This window comes from Grammomys surdaster, unplaced genomic scaffold, assembly GCF_004785775.1.
Source record: "Grammomys surdaster isolate TR1022 unplaced genomic scaffold, NIH_TR_1.0 125953, whole genome shotgun sequence".
Lineage (NCBI taxonomy): Eukaryota > Metazoa > Chordata > Mammalia > Rodentia > Muridae > Grammomys > Grammomys surdaster.
In genome coordinates, this window is record NW_021620773.1 from 1,726,813 (window position 1) to 1,751,303 (window position 24,491).

Here is a 24,491-nt window from a genome sequence, read left to right on the forward strand (position 1 = left end):
ACAGCTAGAGCTACACAGAGAAACCCTGTCTTGAAAAAAGTGTGGTGCTGGGCAGTAGTGGCGCACACCTTTGATCTCAGCACTTGGGAGGCAGAGGCAGGTGGATCTCTTGAGTTCGAGTCCAGCCTGGTCTACAGAGTGAGTTCCAGGACAGCCAGGGCTACACAGAGAAACCCTGTCTCGGAAAACAAACAAAGAAAAGAAAAAGGTGTGGAAATGGTCCTTTCCTCCACATCCTCAGTGGTCCATTACCCTTCCCTGACATAAGTACATAATTCTTCCTTCTCATTCCTCTCTGCAAATCTTCCCATGTACTCTCCCTTCCTCTCTTTCAAATTCATGACCTGTTTTTAGTTATTTACACACACATACACACATACACATGTGTTCCTTGATACATTGATTTAGCATACTCAGTGGGTCACATGATATATTTTTATGTTTTCAGGCTGACCATTTGGTATTAGATTACCAGGTAGTATATGCTTCCTCAAGGAAGCCTGTTTCTCCCGCTCTAGGCAGGTATTCTTTAGTTGCCTGTAGTTTTTTGTCTAGGGCCTTTGCCTCATGAACTTTGCCCCACGTACATTACTATGACTATTGGTGCCGTCCTCATTCAGGTCATGTCTTGGCAGCCATGTTGGTGAGACTTCATGGGTGTAGCTTCTGATGCTTTTTAGGAGACAGTCTCCTAAAGCCCCAGCTCTTAACATTCATTCCACTTCCTCAGTGATCCCTGAGCCTTCCGTAAAGTAGTTCTGTTATAGGCATATCGATGGGAGAGGCTCTACAGCTCTGCGTTTTGATCGGGTGTGGGGTAAAATACTTCTATTTAGTTTATGTGTATGCATGATTTCTCTGCATGCATGTCTGTGCACCACATGGGACCTGTCTGCTATCTAAGGAGGCCAAAGGAGAGTGTTCCAGATTCCCTGGGACTGAAGTTACAGACCGTGGTGACTTGCCATGGGGGTGCTGGGAGTTGAATCCAGTCCTGGAAAAACAGCCAGTGCTCTTAACCAGTTAGCCACCTCTCCAGCCCTTGTAACTTTCTAGCCATTCTAACAAGTGTGAGGTAAAATCCCAGTGCATTTTGTTTTGTTATGTTGGTGGTGCTGGAGAGACAAGTCAGAGCCTCCACTTTTGGAGGCAAGCAGGCTGCCATTAAACCTGCCCCCCACCCCCGTCAGTATCTCATGTAGTCTTTGTTTGCTTTTTTTCTGATTCTTAATGATACTATTTTTTCATACACCTGTTTGCCATTTTTATGTCTGTTGAGGGAGAGGTAATGAATGTCTCACTGTTTCACCCAGACTAGTCCCAAATTCATGGGTTCAAGTGATTATCTTGCTCAGCCAGCCTCCTGTGTAATATGTAATAACCAGGACCACAAGTGTGGGCTACCATCACCAGATCTGTATTCTCTAGAGAAATTTGTTTAAGACCTTTGCCCCTTCTTCTCAATAGTGTTGGGATAGAGCCCAGGCCATGATGCATGATGTATGCTAGGGAAGCACTCTACCACCGAGGAGCTTCGTCCACAGCTTGCTTGCTTGCTCGCTCGCTCTCTGTCTCTCTCTGTCTCTCTCTGTCTCTCTCTCTCTCTCTCTCTCTCTCTCTCTTTGTCTCTCTCTCTCTCTCTCACACACACACACACACACACACACTTTTTTTAAATTTTTGTGTATGTACCACATGCCTGCAGAAGCCCTCAGGAGCCAGAAGAGGGCATCAGATTCCCTACAGCTGGAGTGGAAACTCCCTGTAACCCATAAGGGTGGCCCTAGTGACGACTCCTAACAATGGGGGATAGGGAACTAAACCAGCCTTCTTCTGTAACCAGGCAAGGCTTCCAGTGGAGGGACTGGGATACCAACCCACCTGTAAAACCTCTGACCTACAGTGTCCCTGCCTGCAAGGTTATGCTGTGGTAATGTGGGATAGAACTTGTGGGGGTGGCCAACCAATGACTGGTCCAATTTGAGGACTACAAGAGGGAGCCCATGCCTAACACTGCCTGGATGACCAGGAACCAGAGGCTGGATAGCCTGAAGACCTAGGACAGAACTAAACATGACTAGCATAAAACATCAATGAAATAATTCCTAATGATATCTTACTATACTCATAAGTCGATGCCTAGCCCAGTTGTCACCAGAGAGGCTTCATCTAGGAACAGGTGGAAACCAGTGCAGAGACCCACAGCCAAACATTAGGCAGAGCTCAGGGAACCCCACGGAAGGGGCTGAGGGGAAGGATTGTAGGAACCAGTGGGGTCACGGACACCAGGAGAACATGGTCTACAGAACTAACTAAGCAGGATTCATGGGAGCTCACAGAGATCAGAGTGGCAGTCAGCAGCCCGCGTGGGTCTGTGCTAGGTCCTCTGCTCCTGTGCTATGGCTGTTTAGCTTTGTGTTCTTACGAGACTCCTAACAGTGAGAATGGGGTGTCTCTGACTCGTACTTGCTCTTGGGACCCTTTTCCTCCTACTGGGTTGCCTCATCAGCCTTGATATAAGGGTCTGTGCCTATCCTTACTGTAATTTGTTATCCTGCGCTCCACTGATACCCTGGGAGGCTTCTTTTCTGAAGGGAAATGGAAGAGGAGTGGATCTCAGGGAGAGGAGAGGTGGGGGAGACTGGGAGAAGAGGAGGGAGGGCAAACTGTGGTGGGGATGTATGAGAGAAGAACATATATATATATTAATATATATACATACATACATACATATATATGTATATATATACATATATACACTATATATATATATAGTGTGTGTGTGTGTGTGTGTGTGTGTGTGTGTGTGTTGTATGTGTACACATACCTGCAGGATCCCTCCGAAATCAGAAGGGGGCATGAGATAGCCTAGAACTAGAGTTACGGGTGGTTATTATCTGCCATGTGAGTACTAGAAAGCAAACTCAGGTCCTCTGAAGAGCAGCAAATGCTCTCAACCACTAAGCTATGTCTCTGGCCCTATCTTTGCCCATGTTTTATTGAATTTTTACTATTTAGTAAGTTCTTTATATTTTTTGTGGTTTTCTCACATTTTGTAGGTTATCCCTTCCCTAAATTGATTTGTTTCCTTCCTGTGGGGAGATCTTAGTCTGTTGTAAATCACACTTACATATGTTTAAATGTATGTGTGAGCACTTGCAAATGTGTGTATGCCATAGCACACATGTGGACGTCAAGAGGCAATTACTGGGAGTTGGTTCCCTCCTTGTGGGAACCATGTGGTTTCAGGGGCTCAAATTCAGGGTCTCAGGCTTGGCAGCAAACGCCTTTACCTGCTGACCCATCTTAACACACACACACAAACATTCAAATGTGCACAAGCACCTTTTGGGTTTTGATTTTTTTTGTTTGTTTGTTTGTTTTTTTGAGACAGGGTTGGAACTCACTCTGTAGACCAGGCTGGCCTCAAACTCAGAAATCCACCTGCCTCTGCCTCCCAAGTGCTGGAATTAAAGGCATGCGCCACCACCTCCTGGCTTGATTTTTTTTTTTTTTTTTTAAAGACAGGATGTCAAGTAGCCCACGTTGCTCTTAAATTTGATATGTAACTTCTCTTTTTTTGTTGTTTTGTTTTGTTTTTGGTGGTTTTTTTCAAGACAGGGTTTCTCTGTATAACCCTGGCTGTCCTGGAAGTCGCTTTGCAGACCAGTCTGGCCTCAATTTCACAGAGATCTGCCTTCAGAGTGCTGGGATTAAAGGTCCAGCTATGAAATGCAACTTCTGGTCCTCCTGTATCCACTTCCCAAATGCTGGGATTATAGGTGTGCTGAGTCTCACTTTGTACATTGTAACAATGGTGTTTCATCTGTAAGCATGGGGTGTCTTTCCATTCATGTGTGCACTCTGAAGTTCATTTCATCATTGTTCTAATTTTCAGTGTAAAAACGCTTATCTTGGGCTGGAGAGATGGCTCAGTGGTTAAGAGCACTGACTGCACTTTCAGAGGTCCTGAGTTCAAATCTCAGCAACCACATGGTGGCTCACAACCATCTGTAATGAGATCTGATGACCTCTTCTGGTGTGTCTGAAGACAGCTACAGTGTATTCATATATAATATATAAATAAATAAATCTTTTTTTAAAAAAAAACGCTTATCTCCTTGGTTAAGTTTATTCTCCACTCTTTCTGTCCATACTGGGAACAGAATCATTTTCTTTTCTGTTGCACTGTGTACTTGTTTCATTTTGACAGTGTCACATTGTAACTCAGGTTAGCCTCAAAGTCACAACAGTCTCCTTTCCTGTTCCCTGAGTACTGAGAGTACAGGCACTGGTCACCATGCCTAGATGGTTTCTTTTCTTTTTCAGATAGTTCTTAGTGTGTAAAGGTTAGCTCAGTGGTAGAGGGCTTGCCTAGCTTGCATGAGGCTCTCTCTAGGTTCAGTCCCCAGCAACACAAGGAAACAGACGGAAAGAAGGAAGGAAGGGAGGGAGGGAGGGAGGGAGGGAGGGAGGGAGGAAGGAAGGAAGGAAGGAAGGAAGGAAGGAAGGAAGGAAGGAAGGCCAGATTTCTCTTGTGGTGTTAGGAACTGAACACAGGGACTCACAAATAAGACAGGCATTCTGCTGCTATGCTTCTCCAGCCCACCACTGCTTTTGCATGCTGATTTATTTTTGTTTAAGAAAGTCTAGCTCGAGCCGGGCGGTGGTGGCGCACGCCTTTAATCCCAGCACTTGGGAGGCAGAGGCAGGTGGATTTCTGAGTTCAAGGCCAGCCTGGTCTACAGAGTGAGTCCCAGGACAGCCAGGACTACATAGAGAAACCCTGTCTCGAAAAACCAAAAAAAAAAAAAAAAAAAGAAAAAAAAAAAAAAAAAGAAAGTCTAGCTCGAGCTGGAGAGATGACTCCACAGTTAAGAGCACTGACTCTTCTTCCAGAGGTCCTGAGTTCAATTCCCAGCAACCACATGGTGGCTCACAACCATCTGTAATGGTATCTGATGCACTCTTCTGGTGTGTGTCTGAAGATAACTACAGTGTACTTGTATAAATAAAAATAAATAAATTAGCCGGGCGTTGGTGGCGCACGCCTTTAATCCCAGCACTTGGGAGGCAGAGGCAGGCGGATTTCTGAGTTTGAGGCCAGCCTGGTCTACAGAGTGAGTTCCAGGACAGCCAGGGCTATACAGAGAAACCCTGTCTCAAAAAACCAAAAAAAATAAATAAATTATATATATATATGTATATATATATATATATATGCACATACAGAGAGAGAGAGAGAGAGAGAGATTGAGAGAGAGAGAGAGACTGGCTCAGAAAGCCTAGCTAGAAAGAGTATAACTTGGGCAAACCTTGAATTCACGATCATTCTGCCTCAGCCTCTCAAGTACTGGAATTATAAACCTGTGCCACTAAACCCAACTTGGGTATCCTGTCACACTAAGTAGCAAGACATTCACCTGAGACTCTTGAAGATATATCAAAAGGATCCAGGAGTCACTCCAGAAGCTTCTGCCTCCAGTCAGAGATGGGACCATCAAAGAGCTGAAGCATACCTCATATAATAAAAGCTATCTATATATATTAGGGGTGGGAAGGTTGTTTGTTTTTTCAAGACAGGGTTTCTATGTATAGCCTTGGCTGTCCTGGAGCTTTCTCTGTAGACCATGCTAGCCTCAAACTCACAGAGATCTACCTCCCTCTGCCTCCAGAGTTCTGGAATTAAAGATGTGTGCCACCACCACCCAGTTCCAAAAGCTGTATAGTCTTAAATACAAAGATCATCTTTCACGAATTCCAAGGAATCAGCTCATTGGTACTAATAAGTTAAAGGAAAGCATTTACTGTCCTGCACACAGCTCTGCCCTGACACATGGGAGGGGGGTTCTCTGCCTCAGTGTTCCAGCATAAACAGAAAAGCATCCATCATCAAAGACAGGCGCTGTGTGCTTCCTGGCCTTCAGTGCTCAGCACCTGAGAGCAATCCGACCCCAGGAGTCTGATGAACTCCCCAGATTCGCTCACCAGTTAGCAAGAAATGCAGGAAAATGTTAGAGACGGGGGGGGGGGGGGGAGCAACCAGAAGAGCCTTGCTGAAGAAGATTCCCTAAGAGCAGGGCTCATGTTCTTCAGAGGCCCCTTCCAGAGGAATGAGGAAAGACTTTGAGCTGAAGGAGAAAACAAGCAAACCTGGTTGTGTGTCACACGCAGTGAGAGATGAACATATGAGTGACACGGTGGTCACTAGCAAGCCCAGATGGGACAGCGTCCTAGGCATTTTAAGGCAGTGAGGAGTCCTGCATATCCATGGGTGTAGCTTATGGGTGTAGCCTAGGTAACCAGCCTTCCTTACTTTTCTTTCTATCTGTCTGTTGGTCGGTCTGTCTATCTGTCTGTCTGTCTTGACAGGGTTTCTCTGTGTAGCCCTGGCTGCCCTGAAACTGGCTCTGTAGACCAGGCTCACCTCAAACTCAGAGATCTACCTGCCTCTGCTTCCCAAGTGCTGAGATTAAAAGTATGCTCCACTACCACCTGGATCCCCCACCCCCTTTTCTGTTGAAGGAAGCTAGGTCTAGAAAACTTAAATGACTATTTCTAGAATGGGGGTGGGGGTGGGGGCAGGGCTCTAGCATGGAGGCAGGAGGATAAGCGCCATGTTCACGGTACTTCATCCCTGTGCTGGGACCACCCCAACTACCACAACATGTCTAGGCCCCAGTGATGAGTCAGCTTTGTAATCGCTTTCATTTTTTTATTGATACCCAGCAAATGTGACCTCAACTATTCACCAGCTCAGGATGCCTGGGCAGTACTTGTCAATCAGCCCCTGATAGTAGGGCCGCAAGCTCTCCACATCTGGTAGGTCAGGGCACTTGGTGTAGAGGTCAAACTTGCTGCAGACAAGGGGAGGAACAGTGAGCACCAGGAAAGCTCCGTCTTCAACCCCAAGTCCCCTTCGCGGCCCGCACCCCCTGGAGGAACTGACTACACACTTGAACTCTTGGACCCAAGGCAGCATATCCAGGTCTTGCTGGCTGCACAGCTGCCGGTAGTCACCGCCGGTGTGCCATGGATAAAAGGAGTGGAATCGGATCATGTAGAAGGCCTAGGGGAGCCACAGGCAGCGTGCTCAGCTCTGCCAGACTAGCTGTACTGCATGTGGCTCCTGATGGGGCCCCTCCCCCCACCTACCTCCAAAGGCAGGGAGAACTTGTTGAACTTCATCATCTGGTATAGGTACTCTACAGGAGAGAGGGTCATTCTAGCCAGGTGCCGAGAGGGGCAGCCCTCACCACTATCCCCGCACCATCCCCTCGCCTGTCTCTAGCTGTCCTCACCATCATGGCCCCAGGACATAAGGACGTTCTCAAGTCCACAGTGGGGCTGGTACATGCCAAGTTCCGTGCTGCAATGATCAGAAGATGAGCCTGGGAGGAACTGGAGGGTACAAGGAAAAGCCCAGCCATGCTCCTGTATTGAGGTAAAGTGAGGGGCTATTTCAATGTACCTGTACCGAGGGTCCTGGAGGTCAGGGTTGTCCTGGAAAGTAGAGTCACAGAACACCACAGAGGCCTGGGGACGGCAGCCCACGGGGAAAGTGTCTCCAACAACAGCCCACTAGAAAAGGACAGACAGCTGTGAGTGAGGGGTAAACAGGTCTCCTCCACTCATAGTGCCCCAAGTCCAGCGCTGAAGCTGCCCCACTCCCCACACCTGGCCTTTACCTGAGGTTCCCCCCACAGAGCCAGGATTTTCCCCAGATCATGCAAAAGTCCGACCAGGTGGAACCAGTCTGTGGAAAAGGGACATATGACCTAGAAGCTGAAGGGATAAAGGTAGGCAGAGCAGGCTTTGCGCTGAAAGCAAGGAGCCCAGGGGTCTGCTTCCCTCAAAATGGGGCCTGTGGAAGAGGATCAGGCCTCTCTGGTTGCCTTCTAGGGCAATGGTAGCACCTCCCCCACCACAGGCACACCCTTGTCTGGGTGGGCTTTCCGGATGCCCTCCGCGGTCTGAAACGCGTGAAAGGAGTTGGGGAAGTCTACGTCCGGGTCAGATTCGTCCACCAGATCATCCAGCATGTCCACGGCCTCCATGACTGTCATCTTCTTGTAGGAGAAGCTTCCAAACTGGTTGCGCTGGAGAGAAGGGAGAAGTCAGCCATTCTTCATGTCCCACAGAAAGGGCGTCAGGGCAGGGTCATTCTGTAGGTCAAAGGCAAGGAGGCACCCACCCTCAGAGTCGGCATTAGGAGCAGGAAACTCTTACCTTCCTGCTGACGAAGTCCACCGTCTGGTGAGTGTGCATGAGCTTGTAGGTGGTGAAGACGCGATCCAGCAGCGGGCCTGACTGAAAAGCAGACACTCAGCGCAGGCTACGTGCCACGCTGGCCCAGCATGCCAGAGGCCATAGCCTCCCCCGCTGCAGGCCATACCCCACAGGTATGAAGTGGAACGGGGCTTCCAAAAAACCCCCTTAGAGCTGCGGGAAGAGGAAGGGCTGCTCTCCACAGGGCTGGACCAGAGGCTTGAGAAGGCAGAGAAGGTGGAAAAGGGTGAGCCAGGGAGTCACTCACAGTGTAGTTTCGGAAGCTGTCTTTGCTTTTAGCCATCTCTGGGTCCACATCAGGTCGATAGACCAGGGAAGGGTCTGGGCCCTGGTTAAATAGGAGTTTGACCCGGTTTCACCACCCGCCGGGTCCACAGGAAGTGAGGAAATTACATCCCCAGGGGACTAAATACTACAACACCTCATCCCCTGCGCATGTCAGCTTCACCATGCACCAGCCAGCCAGAGCCAGCTGATACCTACTTCCAACGTGTAAGAGACAGCAGCTCCTACCTGCTTGATCTCCTGGCAGCTAGAAGGTAATTTTAGGAGGTTGCCTGACTCAACAAGGAGTTGGGGGGGGGGCAGAGGGGGCTTCTGACCTCTACCGGGGCTGGACCACAACAGGAAGGAATCAGCTCTGTGATCTTGAAGGCAGGGCTAGCAGGAGCCAGGTAAAAGGGGGTAGTACTGCCACTGCCTCTTCCCTTGAGTGCAGTTGAACCCACGGCAAGGGGTTGGTGAAGCCATTCCTGTTCCAATCATAAGGTACTCACCACATCGACCTTCATCCTGAGAGGGAGCAGTAACCAGATGGCAGAGGTGGCCAGAAAGCAAAGTCACAGGCCAAGGTGCTCCTTATATGCTAACAAGTTATGTAACTGACCAGACAATACCTATCTCCTTGGCCTTGACATTTAGTAATAAGTGACCATGTACCTTCCTCCTGGCATCAGCAAGTTAATATATCAGTACAGAAGCAAAACCCATTAGCCCAGCCTCCTTTGCCTTAATATCTGCCTCCTCTGTCCCTCAGATAAACTGAGCCACTCTGTAACCAGACCTCTGACTCCCTCTTGTTGGGGGCACAGAGGTCCTTGTGCTCACAGAGACGCACTAGAGAGCTGGGATGTTAATCACATAAGGGCGTCTTCCCAAAGGAGGAGACAAAAATCAAATACCTGCATTCCATCCAGATTGCTGAGAGTGGCTCTCGATAAGGACCTCGTGACCTTGCTGCTATCTGTGGAGGCAGACCTCATCTACCTTTTACTATAGAGACACAGTGCGTCTAAATTCTCCAGGAGGATTATCCTGGAATCTTCCCTCCCTTACCCATCCTTAGAAGAGATGTCACATGTGCTTTATTGCCTGCTGATCTCTGTGCGTTCGGCCGGAGATTACACTAGATCTTAGGCCTTTTAGCTATAAAACCCACTCTCATGGTCACGAGTATCGTGTAAAAGATTTGGTTTGTAGTCGAATTTTGAGCTTTATTTCCAACCTGGAATTGGACTGATTTGGACTGGTTGTTGCCTGGAAATCTCTTTCTGAATTGTACTGTGTTTTAAATCTGCTGACAATGAACCTACTGACAAAATCTGAACCAGGTTTTCATTTTTGTCTCTTCTCAAATCACCACCTGCGTTGATACTTACAGGGTATCCCTCAACTGGCTTCATAAATGCAGGGCACAAGACCCTTGAAGAAGGTAAGGAAAGTTTTCTTTAAATAGAAACTAAGGGCCGGGCGGTGGTGGTGCATGCCTTTAATCCCAGCACTTGGGAGGCAGAGGCAGAGGGATTTCTGAGTTCGAGACCAGCCTGGTCTACAGAGTGAGTTCCAGGACAGCCAGGGCTACACAGAGAAACCCTGTCTCCAAAAACAAAACAAAACAAAAAAGAAAGAAAAAAAGAAGCTAAGGGTTAGAAGCCCAGTAGTGGTAGCACATGCCTTTGATCCCAGCACTCAGGAGGCAGAGGCAAGCAGAGGCTGAGTTCAAGACCAGCCTGGTCTACATAACAAGTTCTAGTACAGCCAGGGCTACATGGAGAAATCCTGTCTCAAAAAACAAACAAACAAACAAGGGCTGGTGAGATGGCCAGCGGTTAAGAGCACTGACTGCTCTTCCAGAAGTCCTGAGTTCAATTCCTGGCAACCACATGGTGGCTCACTACCATCTTTAATGAGATCAGATGCGCTCTTATGGGGTGTCTGAAGACAGCTACAGTGTACTTACATATAACAAATAAATAAACACCTTTGGGCCGGAGCAAGCAGGGCCAGAGCGAGAGGGAGAAGGGAAGGGGAAAAAATAATTAGGGTTAAGGAGATTTGTTCCTATCATTGAAAAAGAGCCTCAACCTTAAAGGAAGAGAGACAAACTAAATATGAGCTCTCTCAGTTCTTTGAGACAAAGCATTTTGTATGATTATTAAAATATTTAAGAACCAAAGGAGCAGGCAGGCTTTGGTGGTGCAGGCCTTTAATTCTAGTACTTGAAAGGCAGAAGCAGACACATCTCTGTGAATTCAATGCCAGCCTGGTCTACAGAGCTAGTCCCAGGACAGCCAGACAGCCAGGGATATACAAAGTAACCTCTCTAAAAAACAAAAACAAACAAGATCTAAAGGAACTAAAAGTTCAGAGCTACAGCTCCGCAACTTTGTACACATAGGAACTAATGCGAAGAGAGCTCATGAAAAGGGAGATAATAAATTATTTTTTTTTTTTTAATTTTTTTTTTTTATTTATTTATTATATGTAAGTACACTGTAGCTGTCTTCAGACACCCCACAAGAGGGCATCAGATATCATTACAGATGGTTGTTAGCCACCATGTGGTTGCTGGGATTTGAACTCATGACCTCTGGAAGAGCAGTCAGTGCTCTTAACCACTGAGCCATCTCACCAGCCCGATAATAAATTATTTTAAAAAGAGTTGTTTGATTTTTTTTTTTGGTTTTTCCCTTATAGGGAGAATAACTCAATATTAAATATCCTTTCATGAGAATTGTTGCCCCCTAATAACAGGAATAACTCAGTATCAATGGCTTCTTCATGGGAGAAAAAAAAATCAAAACAAGCCAGACTTCCAGTACTGAAACAGTGACAACCAGGATGTAAAGCACTAAGCCAACACTGTTTAAGTTCCCAGAGGTATTAGTCATTCATTATTTAGAGGACGTTCCCTCTGACATCCAATAAATTGTTTAAATGAGTGCTTACATTTCATAGTAAACTGAAAGAGCCATATTTTGAACTATATCATTGGGTACATTCATCTGTTGATTGGTACTGAAGATTTCCCTCTGCTCTTCAGGTTGCTTTCTGAAAACTCTTGGTTAAATTCTATAAAAATGTAACACCTGAAGCAGAGCAGGTTATTAGCTTATTAAGTAATGTGGCTGCTAAGGCAGTGGCTCATAGAAATAATCTCTTATTGATAAAGAGCCTACAAATATTGTTTTCCCACCAAGTAAAATGCAGGTAAATTATTTATTCCACACTGTTAATAATTGGTAGGTCACATTAACATGTTACTTGAGATCTATAGCTAATTATCCAAAATATTTCCTTTTTTAAGAATTTTTGAAAATACCCCATGAGTATTGCCTAAAATTACATGTAAGAATTTTACAGTTTGCCTTTAATGCTTTCACAGATGGCTCTTCTTTTTTTTTTTTTTTTGGTTTGGTTTTTCGAGACAGGGTTTCTCTGTGTAGCCCTGGCTGTCCTGGAACTCACTCTGTAGACGAGGCTAACCTCAAACTCTCGAACTCAGAAAACCGCCTGCCTCTGCCTCCCAAGTGCTGGGATTAAAGGTGTGTGCCACCACCACCCGGCCAGATAGCTCTTCAAAAGGACAAGGAGCTTATGTTTTATATACAAGTTCCTCATACTCTGCTGTCTTAGGGTTCTCTAGAGTCACAGAAAGGGAATTTATTGTAATGACTTACAATCTGGGTAGCTGTGAATGGAAAGTCCAAAAAAATCTAGTAATTGCTCAGTCCCAGGAGGCTAGTTGTTTCAGCTGACCTTCTGTAGATGACCTTCTGGTCTTTTGTAGATGTAGGTTCCAACAGATGTGCTGGTAAGAAAGTGCAAGCAGTTGAGAAGAACGAATCTTCCTTCTTCTAATGTCCTCACGTAAGTCTCCAGCAGAAGTTGTGGCTCACATTAAATGTATGTACTACCATGCTTGGTTCTAAAACTTGCTTTGTCCCAGCCTGATCTTGAACTCAGAGATCTGCTTGCCTCAGTCTTCTGGAATTAAAGGTGTGTACTACCTTGCTTGGGCCTAAGCTTTTCATGGCCACTATGCCTCAAGATCTTCATGTCAAGCTGGGCGGTGGTGGCACACGCCTTTAATCCCGGCACTTGGGAGACAGAGCCAGGCGGATTTCTGAGTTCAAGGCCAGCCTGGTCTACAGAGTGAGTTCCAGGACAGCCAGGGCTACATAGAGAAACCCTGTCTCGAAAACAAAACAAAACAAAACAAAAATCTTCATGTCAAGATCCAGGTCAGAAACCTCCTGTCTTCCAACCTCAAGATCTGGATCACAGGTGAGCCCTCCATTTCTGGATTGTAGTTCATTCCAGATGTAATCAAATGGACAACTAGAAACAGCCATCACACTCCACACACACACACACACACACACACACACACACACACACACACACACAAATTGTACTCCTTCTGGGTTTTTTCAACCATCTAAAACTCACTGTAATCAATCAGCTTTTATTTATTTACTTATTTTTAAAGTTCTTATTTATTACATGTGCGTACACTGTAGCTGTCTTCAGACACACCAGAAGAGGGCATCAGATCTCATTACAAATGGTTGTGAGCCACCATGTGGTTGCTGGGATTTGAACTCATGACCTCTGGAAGAACAGTCAGTGTGCTTAACCGCTGAGCCATCTCTTCAGCCCAATAAATAAATTTTTTAAAAAAGAAAAAAAACCTGTCCTCAGAATGTAGTAAAACTAAAGTCTTTCGGCAAGTTTTTCCTCTGTGAAGCTGTTGTGCTGTGTATTGTTTGTAGTTTTGTTTACAGTATAAGCTGAATACATGCTTTCACGCATATGTGGGAAAGCCCAGTTGTTTTCTCCTTCAGGATTTTCTGATTATTTCTTAGATACTTTTAAATATTCTATTACCTAGTAAGAAAGTCTTCTTAAACTCATAATTAAGATTGTTCTGCATTTTTTGTCTTTCTTCCTTTTTCTAGTCTTCTTTCATACATTACTTCTCAGCTGTAGTTTTCCTTCCCTCCCCTCCCCCAGGCTCTTTCCACCTCCTCTCTCTCTCCCAGATCCACTCCCTCCTCTGCTTTCCCTCAGAAAAGAACAGCCCTCCCAGGGATCTCCACTGAACATGGCATCCCAGGCTACAATAAGACCAGGCACATACCATCACATCAAAGCTAGATGAGGCAACCCAGGAGGAGGGAAAAGTTCTCCTCACAAGCAATCAGGCAAAAGAGGACAGCTATAGGACAGCCCTCCTTTCCACTGTTAGGATCCCTACAAGAACACCTAGCTATTCAGCCATGATTTATAGGCAGAGGAGCCAGCACAGACCCCTACAGGCTTGGCAATCTCTTTAAGCCCCACGAGTCCTGGTCAGTTAATTCTGTGGGCCATGGGTTTTGTTGTTGTTGTTGTTTGTTTGTTTGTCTGTTTGTTTGTTTTGGGTTGTTGTTTGTTTATTTTTTGTTTTTCAAGACAGGGTTTCTCTGTGTAGTCCTGGCTGTCCTGGAACTCACTCTATAGACCAGGTTGGCCTCAAACTCAGAAATCTGCCTGCCTCTGCCTCCCAAGTGCTGAGATTAAAGGCTTGCGCCACCACTGCCCGGTGTGGACCATGTTCTTGAGATGTCCCTAACCTTTCTGGTTCCTCCAGTCCTTCCTTCCCCCCAAAACTCTTCACTGATTGACCTGAATTTTAAACATAGCAACCTTTTTGTTTTTTCCCTGAGACAAGGTTTCATGGTATAACAGAGCCCTGGCTGTTGTGGAACTCACTCTGTAGACCAGTCTAGCCTCAAACTCACAAGATCCACCTGCCTCTGCACCCCTGAGTGATGGGGTGAAAGGTGTGTACCACCATCGCCTGGCTGAAGATATCAAATCTTAAACTGAAAGCCTTAAGATTAAAATCGTAAGTTAAAAGTTTAAATCTTTAAAAGTTAATGAGCATTATTAATTAAGTGAATTTTGTTTGTTTGTTTTTAGTTTTACACTTGCCCTTGGTCTGATTAATGATCAAACTCTGGCAAGGAAGAAAGTCAAAGGAAGCTCTGACAGCTGATCCTCTATTTTTTTTTTTTTTTTTTTTTTTTGGTTTTCAAGACAGGGTTTCTCTGTGTAGCCCTGGCTGTCCTGGAACTCACTCTGTAGACCAGGCTGGCCTCGAACTCAGAAATTTTCCTGCCTCTGCCTCCCAAGTGCTGGGATTAAAGGCATGCGCCACCACCGCCCGGCCAAGCCGATCCTCTATTAAAGATACATTTTATACACTATTTGAAATTTTTTCATTTGTTTGGTTGGTTGGGTTTTTTGTTTGTTACTGTTTTGTCTTTTTGAGAGGGGAGGGTTGTTTTTTGTTGTTGTTGTTGTTGTCTTGTTTTTGAGGCTGGGTTTCTTTGTGTAACAGAGCCATGGCTGACCTGGAACTTGTTCTATAGACCAGCCAATCCTCAAACTCACAAGATCCACCTGCCTCTGCCTCCCGAATGCTGGGGTGAAAGGCATTGTTTGGATATCAACTTGACATCTGAAAATATGGTTGTCTGTATTTTAGATATTCTCTGGTGTCGGATATGTAAAGATCTGTGCTCAAAGTACACTCACTGTTGGTATGCACAGTGCCTCTGTCTAACACGGGCTTCTGGAAACTCCAGGGGAAAACCACTGTATCGCATCTGAAACTTAACTGTCAAGTAGCTCTTTACAAATGTCCTTTCTAAGGCTCCCATTACAGTTAAATACTAGTAATGGTCCTGCTTATGCTAGCAAATTATTTGAGAAATTTTCATATTAATCATGCTATTAAAAATCCCTTTCTACCCACAGGGTCAAGCTATTAATTATTAAACATCCATCAGATACTTAATTGGCAAGTTAAAAATAGATAGATAGATAGATAGATAGATAGATAGATAGATACAGGGTATGTATACCCACCTAAATCTTCACATACTATTTAGCTACACTAACTTTAATTTTTTTGTTTGTTTGTTTTGTTTTTCAAGACAGGGTTTCTCTGTATAGTCCTGGCTATCCTGGAACTCACTGTGTAGACCAGGCTGGTCTTGAACTCAGAGGTTTGCCTGCCTCTGTCTCCTGAGTGCTAGGATTAAAGGTGTGTGCCACCACCACCTGGTCCTAACTTAATTTTCTTTAACTTATTTTTATTTTATGTATGTGAGCACTCTATCTACATGTACACTTGCATGGCAGAAAAGGACATAAGACCCCATTACAGACAGTTGTGAGCCATCATGTGTTTGCTGGAAATTGAACTCAGGACCTCTGGAAGAGCAGGGAGTGCTCTTAACCGCTGAGCCATCTCTCCAGCCTCCAGCCCTTATTTTTTTTTAATTTTTTTTTAAAGGGATAATGCTTTTTCTACTGCCCAAGAGCATTTGCCCTAAAGGAAACACAACCTGAATTAAATGCCAGATAAAAAGAAAGGACCAGCTGCTCTAACACCAAGATGAGGTTATGGTCGTATCTTTTCAGAAAATGAACAATGTCTGATCTGATGGATCTGCCCAGGACATCCAGAGACCACCAGACGAATAAAGCATCTGCAGGCCAATGACAAATCCATCAAGAGATGTCCCAAGGAGGAGAGGAAACTGATACCTTGGGGGAGACACCAGGACTTTAGCTCATCAAGCTGAGACTTGGAGGAAAGAACAGGAACCAACCCAAAATGATGGATGCTGTCATGTTTAAGGACCATGTGACATGAGGATTCTTTGCCAATGCAGGGTTCAAATGTCTTTTGTCAGGGGAGATAAAGGACACAGCTGTGATAGGAGACAGTATGATATTGTTTTGCCATGCTAGCATTGTTGTAGAGTTCTGTATGGAACCGGCTACATCACATCCATTTGCTCACAGGAAAAATATTAGCAGAAATGAATCAAGAGAGGGGTAAATTAAGGATGGTTTTCCTCTTTCCCTGGTCCTCTATGAGGTGATCTTATCATTCTCTTATGCTCGCATATATTAATTAGATTAGCTTAAAAAAAAAGGCAATGCATTCAACCTTGGCCTCTATTATAGCCATTATTCTTTTCTTTAAAAAAAAAAATCAGAAGGGAGGAGATGTCGAGGAAACAGAGGTCCTTGCATTCACAGAGAATCACTGAGAGAACTAGGGATGCTAATTGTAGAGAGAACATCTTGCGTATCGTACGGAGCCCTCATCTGTCAATGAGCTCAGAGAGCCACCTGCTTCTGCTTCCGAGTGCTGAGGTTAAAGGCCTGCACCACCACTGCCCTGCTTTGCCTTCACTGGATTCTTGCTGGAGGCAGGTAAGTGGCCAGATATCAGGGGTGGAAGACAGGCTTCTTCACAAGTTGATTTAGGGATTTTGTTTTGCAGTGGTGGATATTAAACTAAAGGCTTCATAGAGACTAGGCAAGTGCCCGTTACTTCAGGGCAGCCTGTCTGAGATCAGGACCAAGAAGGGTGGTGGGCTTCTGGCCAAGGGGCTCACACAGACCAGGATTTTAAGCTACATGGTTACTCTTATAATGAAGATCCAGCAGGGATCCAGCAGACAAAAATGACCTGTCTGGGCAGTGACATTGGAGCAGGAACAAGGTACCATGAGGGTGAGAGTCCTAGGTCAGAAGCCCACTGAGTTGATCCTACATTGAATGAGTTCCGTAGGCAGCTGCGCTGAGCCTCCAGCAGCCCCTTTACTACTTAAGGTAAACTGCAGCCAGCCCTTTCTTATCTACCTTTTTGAAGTGTTTCCCTCCATCTTTTCCTAGTTAAAGTCAGCCCTAGGAAGGCAGGGCTGGACTCGCCAATGAGTCCTGTGTGCTTCATGCCAGGATGAGGGTGAGAGGTTTTTGGAGAAGGCTTGAGTCATGACCTTCAAAGCCATCAAGGGTGAGCACTGATATCTGAATAGGTTCTTGAGGAGAGTACAACTTTTAAGTGTGAAAACAGCTAGAAAGTGGCCTGGGGGGGCGGGGTGGGGAGGGCTGCCCTGCCACTGGGCCTCTCTGCATGGGGGCATCGAGAGGTAGTCAAGTGTAGCCAAGCGCAGTGTGGGGTTGGCATCAGACCAGATACAAGGGTCATAACTGGCAACCTCCTGACGCTGCACAAGAGGCCAGTAGCCCTCCTCCTTCACAGCGAAGCTCTGAGGATCAGGGTCCTTGACCACTTGTGAGACTCTAGAGAGCTATGTGCGACAGGCCTGGGAGCCCAGGCTGGGAGGATGCAGGATATCCATTAAAGGAGGTATGGGGTCAACAAAAGGTGTTTCCGAAAGAGAAGATGTCTTATGCTGAAGAACGGGCCACCCAGGCTCAAGAGAAGTACAAGATTGGCTCTCACCCAGGATCCAGAGTACCTAAGAGGATTCTGGGAAATCTGGGTCTTGGAGACTCAGTTTGTCTGTCCTCAGCTTGCTCTTGATGCCTCACCTTTACTCCAGGACCTGGAGGCTCTTCGGTTCACTCCCCCACCCTCACCCTCCCTCTACAGCTCCTGTTCTGGTCTCTCTGCACGGAGGTCTCTATTCTAGCATTGCAGGGACTAAGCTAAACTGTACCCACGGGGCTTATTGTGGAAGGAAGGTGAGTTTCCTGAATCATACAAACCTAGTAAGCACAAGGATGGAGGCCCAGGGGAGTACTTTCAGGATGCTTCTAACTGAGGACTATCCCTGGTCTCTGAAAAGGTAGGCCTGACTCTGAGCACGAAGACTGTAGTCACTGGGGTATGTCGCTGTCCTCCGTGCAGCCGCCTATAGATCTGGGGTGATGAAGACCTCCTACCAAGGAGGCATCCAGGTGGCGCTGGAATGCACACCCAAGTGCTGCGAGTAACAACTCTGGGAACCCTGCGTTCTGACAGGACAATTACAAGGTTTGAGTGAAATAACACGCGCCAAGACCTTGTACCAAGAAACTATTTCCAGGCTGTGATTGATGTTGTCATCTCCGCCCCCAACCCCCACCTTCCCAACCTGTTTTTTTAAAAAAAACAAAAAACCAGAGTCTTTGTAGCAAAGGGTCTTGAGCTTGTGATTCTGGACGGTTTGGTTCTCCTCTTGATTATCATTTGTGGGTTCATTCTCCCCTTATTGAACTCTTAACTGGGAACAATGAAATAAGCCTCTCAGACTCTACTATCCTTACTGCTCATGCAGGACATCCTCACAGGATGGGGGTGGGCTGGTTGCAGAGACAACCTTGTTTAAATGCCTCCAGCTTTCCTGAGGTAGGTTTGGGTTTGTTTGTTTGTTTGTTTGTTTGTTTCCTGATTTGGGATAGTTTTATTGGTGATTGGGTTTTTGAGATAGGATTTTGCTATATAGCCTAAGCTGGTCATGAGTTTCTCATCCTCCTGCCTCAAGTCTTCCGAGTGCTGAGGTTGCAGTGTGTGTGTCACTGTCTCTTGCCCAGGGGTAGGTCAGACTCAACCTTTTAGAGATGGGGCACTTTGTCTTATCTCCTGCCTTGGTCTGAGGGTAAGAAGGGTTGTTTCTGTAGTACTTTATCCCAGAGTGTCCCAGGAGTCTCCATCACCCCTTTGGTCTGGACTCAAGGTTAACAACAGCCACTGGAGGTCTCTTTTTTGACTGACTCTAGGGACCACACCATATAGCCCTTCTTCCTGCCCCTCCTGTCTCAGGTCACGAAAGGAAAAAGTCATCATTCCAGATCAGGTACAGAAGGGTAAACTGCATAAGAGAGTGGCCACAGCTTTTGCCCACAGTCAGACTTTAATTCCCAGTGGGGGTGGGGTGGGGTCACAGGGGTCACTCCAGCCTTTCTCCTGCTTGGTCATAGGTGGAGCTGTATTTAAGACTCTAGCTTTTGCCTATTTCTTTAGGCACACGCCTCCTCAAGTTCTTTGTGGTTTGTGATACCAACAGCACCTCTTCCAAGTACCTATACCCCGAGTGTACACAGTTCTGAGATGCTCAGGCCCCTGTCAGTGCCGATTCTACAGCCTAGATCCACATATCCTCACAGGTTTACAGTATCCAAAGCCAGGAGGAATTGCTGCAAGCAGGAGCTCCAGAGAATTGGGCCAGGGTGTGGAGCTTAGCTGCAGCTCTGGGATGAGAGTACAGCACTCCAGGTAGAATACCTAGGACCCCACCTCAGCCATAACTGTGGGGGCTGCTGGGATCCACAGGAGCTGAGTCCCGCCGGCCAGCTGGCCGGACAAGCTGCCACAGGCGGTGGCTGAGATTCTGGACTTGGCATGTACCCAGGACACAGCCAACCCGCAGGAGTTGGGCATGGGGTCTTCGGGATCCCACGTGACGCTGGGGACCTGGGTGTCGTGAGCCACCACCCTGAGGCAGATGAACCATTGCAAGGGCCTGGTTGCCCCTTCCCTGTGACTGGGGAGCATATCGAGGCTTCCAGACTGCAGGCCGAAGTGAAGGGTGTCCAGGCTGCAGGCCACTGGAAGGAATCTTGGCTGGGGACTCTCTGAAAAACGGGAGAGAAAGATGTAAACTCAGTGACCTAGTATAGCCTTCCAAAAGCCCTTAAACCTATCTACTTCTCTTCTTCACAGTCTGAGGGCACTGGCAGGGGAAGCCCGTAGCTTCCCTAAAAGCCTGGCCCAGGACCAGGGGAAGCCCAAAAGCTTGGTCTCCAACCTGAAGGCTGGGAAGCAGAGCCCACCATCCTTCTGGGCTTACTGGCAGCTTTACCATCTCAGTAGCCCAAGTCACATGTACCACTAACAGCACCATTCTGGGCAAAGGTCCCCAAGAAAGACCCCCCCTAATCCCCTACCCCCACCCCCACTCCAGCGTTCTGGGTTCTTCCCTTATGTGGTCAGAGACCAGCAGGCTTGAGAATCTCTAGCCTCCCTTCCTCTAGCAGACCTTTTGTTTAAGGTCTATTGTATCTGTGGGGGTGGGGGAAGAAGTACCCCAAGTAGAAAGAGGCAAAGGAAGAAAAAGTCCCCCTGCCTTGTTCAGGCAACGCTAAAGGTGAAGGGTGGCCCTTGATCTGGGAGATGAGCTCTAAAAAGTTAGGTCCCCGTGAGGAGTCCGTTCCAACCTTGTACTCACCTGGATCTGGAGAGCCTCAGTCCCTTGCCCAGGCTGCCAGACAGCGTGCCTGGGAGCAGGTAGAGGAGGCTGATGCAACCGAGGGTTACCGTGACCATCAGCAACTGGGCCATGGCGGGCTGGGCTGTGGAGGAAGAATGCAGTGAAGTCAGCAAATGGGGTGGAGGAAAGCCACTCTGGCCTGGAGCCAACTCTCTTTGCCCACCAGCTAGGGAAGCCCTTCTCTGCCCGGGGGCTCTCGGAATGTGGGAAGATTGGTTGATACCTGCGTCTGCTGTCTGTCGGGGCACAGGTCTCAGGATCTGGAGACAACTGGCAAGGCTCGGATCTGCTGGTAGTTCCCAGAGCACGCAGCGGAACTTGTGGGTCAGGTTGTGGTCTCCTAGGAGAGATAGCCTTCTGGGGTCCAGCGGAAAACCAGTTTGGGAAGCACTTCCAGCACTAAGTAGTCTTTGGAGCTAAAGGCGGGGCCCAGGCGCTGATGGGGCGGAGCGTCCTCCACCCCGGTGGGCTGCGGTAGCCACGCTCTCCTGGTAGCTACTCCTGCCCAGCAGGAAGCAGTAGAGCCACAGGGGGTCACTTCAAGGGGCCCATCCATGCTGAGAAATGCTCAACAGCTGACCAGAAACCTTGTGGGGTTATTACCCTCACTCCTGGTACCTTCTGGTGCGCGACAAAGTCTCAGAGACTAGTGGAGCTCAATGGTCGACCAGGCAGGTGAGTGCTAGGGTAGGGAGTTGTGCTGTGGCCCCAAGGGCATACACCTGAGGTTGCCCAGCATCCCCAGGGGGATAATGGCAGATTCCCGCGGTCAGCCTGCCTGTTTCCCAGACGGGCAGTTCCTCATTACCAAATACTGTAATACAAGTACAAAGAGAGGCTCCCACCACAGCAATATTCTGTTGCTCTTTTCTGCACACTGTATTCTCTGTATGAGTTACACACGAACGCGCAAGCATGTAATGTGTGTATGTGTGTGTGTGTGTGCATAAAGGTGCTCTCGTGGTTGGGCATACGTGAGCATACAGGTGTTCTGTGAGTTGCTTTTTTTTTTTTTTAAATCAGCTCCCTCCCACGCGCACACTGAGGAGTGAACCAGGCAAGTACATACCACCGAGCTACATCCTCAGTTACCTTATTCGCCTTGTTTGTTGAGGTAGGGTCTCCCTAAGATGCTCAGGCCATGAACTCCCTCTGTAGCCAAGGGAGGAATACAATTTGTAGTCTTCGTATCTCTGCCTCTGGAATAACAGGGATTACAAGCCTGCACCATAACCCCAGCAATCAGCCCTTTTTAAATATAATTTTTATTTTTAATGCTTTGATATGTCTCCTTTGACTTATTTATATTAATCTCTAGTGTATAAAATTAGGAATTTTATTATGACATGTTCATAAACTTATTGTTGGACTTTGCTCATATTCATGCCACCCATCCTTCGTTAATCTAAATGTCAATGATTTTTCAGATTTTCCACAATTGAAACCCCTACCATTGGGAGCTGATATATATGTGGTATATGCCAAATTGTTTTCCACAATGACTGTGTCAATCCACCATCCACCTGTGCCCTTGGTTTTTAATGTCTTTGTCAGCCCGATGGAAGTATTAAAAAAAAAAAAACTATCAGAAGCATTTTCTTTGTTTTTTGTTTTTTTTTTTGGTTTTTCGAGACAGGGTTTCTCTGTGTAGCCCGGGCTGTCCTGGAACTCACTCTGTAGACCAGGCTGGCCTCGAACTCAGAAATCCTCCTGCCTCTGCCTCCCAAGTGCTGGGATTAAAGGCGTGCGCCACCACCGCCCGGCCAGAAGCATTTTCTTGACTGTAGGAACATCTGTGCAACCCTCTGGGTTTCCTCTTCTGTCTCACTATGTCCCTTTGTGGGGCTTCCCCAGGACTGGGTCACTCTGTCCCTCCTGCTGAACATACGTGGGTGATCAGTAAACATTTGCCAGATGAGTATATACAAGTCTTAAGTGCAAGCCATGCTGAAGATGTTGCTTTCCCCTCTGAGGACAATATTAGCAGAGAATCACCCATTTGCTTGTTCTTATCAGTTGTGGGAAGAGGGTGGTTTCGTCTGAGAGAAGAACAGTGTGCTAAGCATGGTGGTGCACACTTGTAAACCAGCATTAGGAAACAGAGGGTAGGATTGTTAGTTTTAAGATCAGCCTGGGCTACACAGCAAACCCCTGCCCTTCCCCCCCCATGCCCCAAAACCAAGGCTGGGGAATGTATCTTTGTAGTAGAGTACTTTTCTATGTGTTCAAGACCCTGAGTTGCATCTACAACCCCTTCTTTCAGAAATGAGTAAAATATGGCCCCCAAAGTAGGTGAACCTGGACTGAGGCATGTGTTAGAGAAGTTAGAAGGAAGAGAGGCAGAGACAACAGGACAGACAAGTCAGGGAAACTAGGCAGGGAAGGGGAGGGACCAGAAGTTCGAAGATCTGCTCACAGCCCTTCTATTTGATGGTGCAGGAAGCCATTGAGCACAGGAAGAGACTACAGTGTGGGCATGCCCAAGCTAAGTTGCCTTCTCTGGGTAGAGGTGTCCGTCTAGGAGGCCTCCAGTGTTGTGGGCCTAAGCTGGGGAGCATCGGGGAGGGGAGGCTGGGTGGGGAGGAAAGCTGGCACAGCTCTGGGTTTTCCAGGGATGGTTAGGTTCTGAGAACTATTGTAAGCGTCATCTGAGAGAATGAAGAGATGGTACCCCTGAGTACAGAGTCCATGTGCCAGCTCTAAAGGGACAGTGGGAGAGGCGAGCAGAGGGCACTGTGACATCCCTGGGCATCCTCTCTCCAGCTCACCTCCATCTTTAGCATGTCTTCACACCGCTGCTGGCACTGCCATCTAAGATATGAACACCATCATGTCATTCACCCACCAGTAAGTACAAAATACACCCAACGGGCTGACAAAATGACTCCGTGGATAAAGGCATTTGCCACCAAGCCTCATAACTTGAGTTTGATCTCCTAGAACCTACATAGTGGAGAGATCTGACTCTTTTTTTTTAATTTATTTATTATTTTTATTTATTCACTTCACATTCTGCTCACTGCCCCCCCCAGGCCACCCCAACCCACAATCCTTCCCCCATACCCCTCCACTTCTCTTCTGAATTGGTGGGGCCCTCCCTGGGTATGCCTCCCCCAACACACACACACCCTGGCACTTCAGGTCTCTGCGAGGCTAGGCACTTCCTCTCCCACTGAGGCCAGACAAGGCAGCCCAGCTAGTAGAACATATCCCATATGGAGGCAACAGCTTTTGGGATAGTGCTGACCCTCTCCCCCCCAAGAACCCTCAGACTCTTAGAAGCTGTCCTCTAACTAATATATACATGCATGGAATGCAAAATAAAAAATTTGTAATAATACTATTTTTGGAAAATATCTCTTGCAATCAGAGAGGTTGAGCTTTTGGTGGACCTCACCAAGAAGTTAATAATATAGCTTGAGATCACTCAAGACTTAACCTGGGAATCAGGGAGACTTAACCTGCTATCCTACTGGGCACTCTGCCTTTCTTTCTTTCTTTCTCTCTTTCTTACTTTCTTTTATTATTATTATTATTATTATTGAGACAGGGTCTCACTATGTAGCCCTGTCTGCTGTCAGGCCTGGAACTCTCAAAGATCTGCCTCCTAAGTGCTGGGATTAAAAGCCACCTTTGAGTTTAACCTACCTTTAAAGAACAACCTAACAAACTGCCTTGAGTTTCCCATGTAATCAGCTTTTATCAATTACGCTATCACATAGCTTTGATCTTACATTTTCTTCCACACCTCTGACCCCAGAATAATGTATGCGTTGTGATCATTTGCTGAAAACAGTCAACAGTTAAAAGCAACCTTAAACAGTCCTGTAAATACCTAGAATAAATATTGCAAAT

General features: G+C 46.8%; 2 protein-coding genes across 2 annotated transcripts; both read right to left on the reverse strand.

The window, feature by feature from the left end:
- Positions 1 to 6,698: 6,698 nt before the first annotated feature.
- Miox (myo-inositol oxygenase) lies at positions 6,699 to 9,105 on the reverse strand. Its single transcript, XM_028753746.1, has 10 exons — positions 9,066 to 9,105; positions 8,537 to 8,617; positions 8,230 to 8,310; positions 7,937 to 8,099; positions 7,689 to 7,756; positions 7,472 to 7,581; positions 7,302 to 7,369; positions 7,156 to 7,205; positions 6,957 to 7,069; positions 6,699 to 6,857 (listed from the first exon to the last, which is right to left on the reverse strand). The coding sequence occupies exons 1-10, from the start codon at positions 9,078 to 9,080 to the stop codon at positions 6,749 to 6,751; spliced, it is 858 nt and encodes a 285-aa protein (XP_028609579.1). The 5' UTR covers positions 9,081 to 9,105; the 3' UTR covers positions 6,699 to 6,748.
- Positions 9,106 to 19,257: 10,152 nt separating this feature from the next.
- On the reverse strand, positions 19,258 to 21,273 carry Adm2 (adrenomedullin 2). Its single transcript, XM_028753744.1, has 3 exons — positions 20,860 to 21,273; positions 20,595 to 20,718; positions 19,258 to 20,001 (listed from the first exon to the last, which is right to left on the reverse strand). Exons 2-3 carry the CDS (start codon positions 20,705 to 20,707, stop codon positions 19,665 to 19,667), a joined length of 450 nt encoding a protein of 149 aa, XP_028609577.1. The 5' UTR covers positions 20,708 to 20,718; positions 20,860 to 21,273; the 3' UTR covers positions 19,258 to 19,664.
- Between the last annotated feature and the right edge of the window lie 3,218 nt (positions 21,274 to 24,491).

Coding starts and splice junctions, on each gene's coding strand:
- Adm2 (XM_028753744.1), bottom strand. CDS start 20,707: ATGGCCCAGTTGCTGATGGTCACGGTAACCCTCGGTTGCATCAGCCTC. Junction 20,002..20,594: donor CTGAGGCTCTCCAGATCCAG/GTGAGTACAAGG, acceptor CCCGTTTTTCAG/AGAGTCCCCAGCCAAGATTC.
- Miox (XM_028753746.1), bottom strand. Junction 7,757..7,936: donor GAAAGCCCACCCAGACAAGG/GTGTGCCTGTGG, acceptor CCTTTTCCACAG/ACTGGTTCCACCTGGTCGGA. Junction 6,858..6,956: donor CCTTGGGTCCAAGAGTTCAA/GTGTGTAGTCAG, acceptor CCTTGTCTGCAG/CAAGTTTGACCTCTACACCA.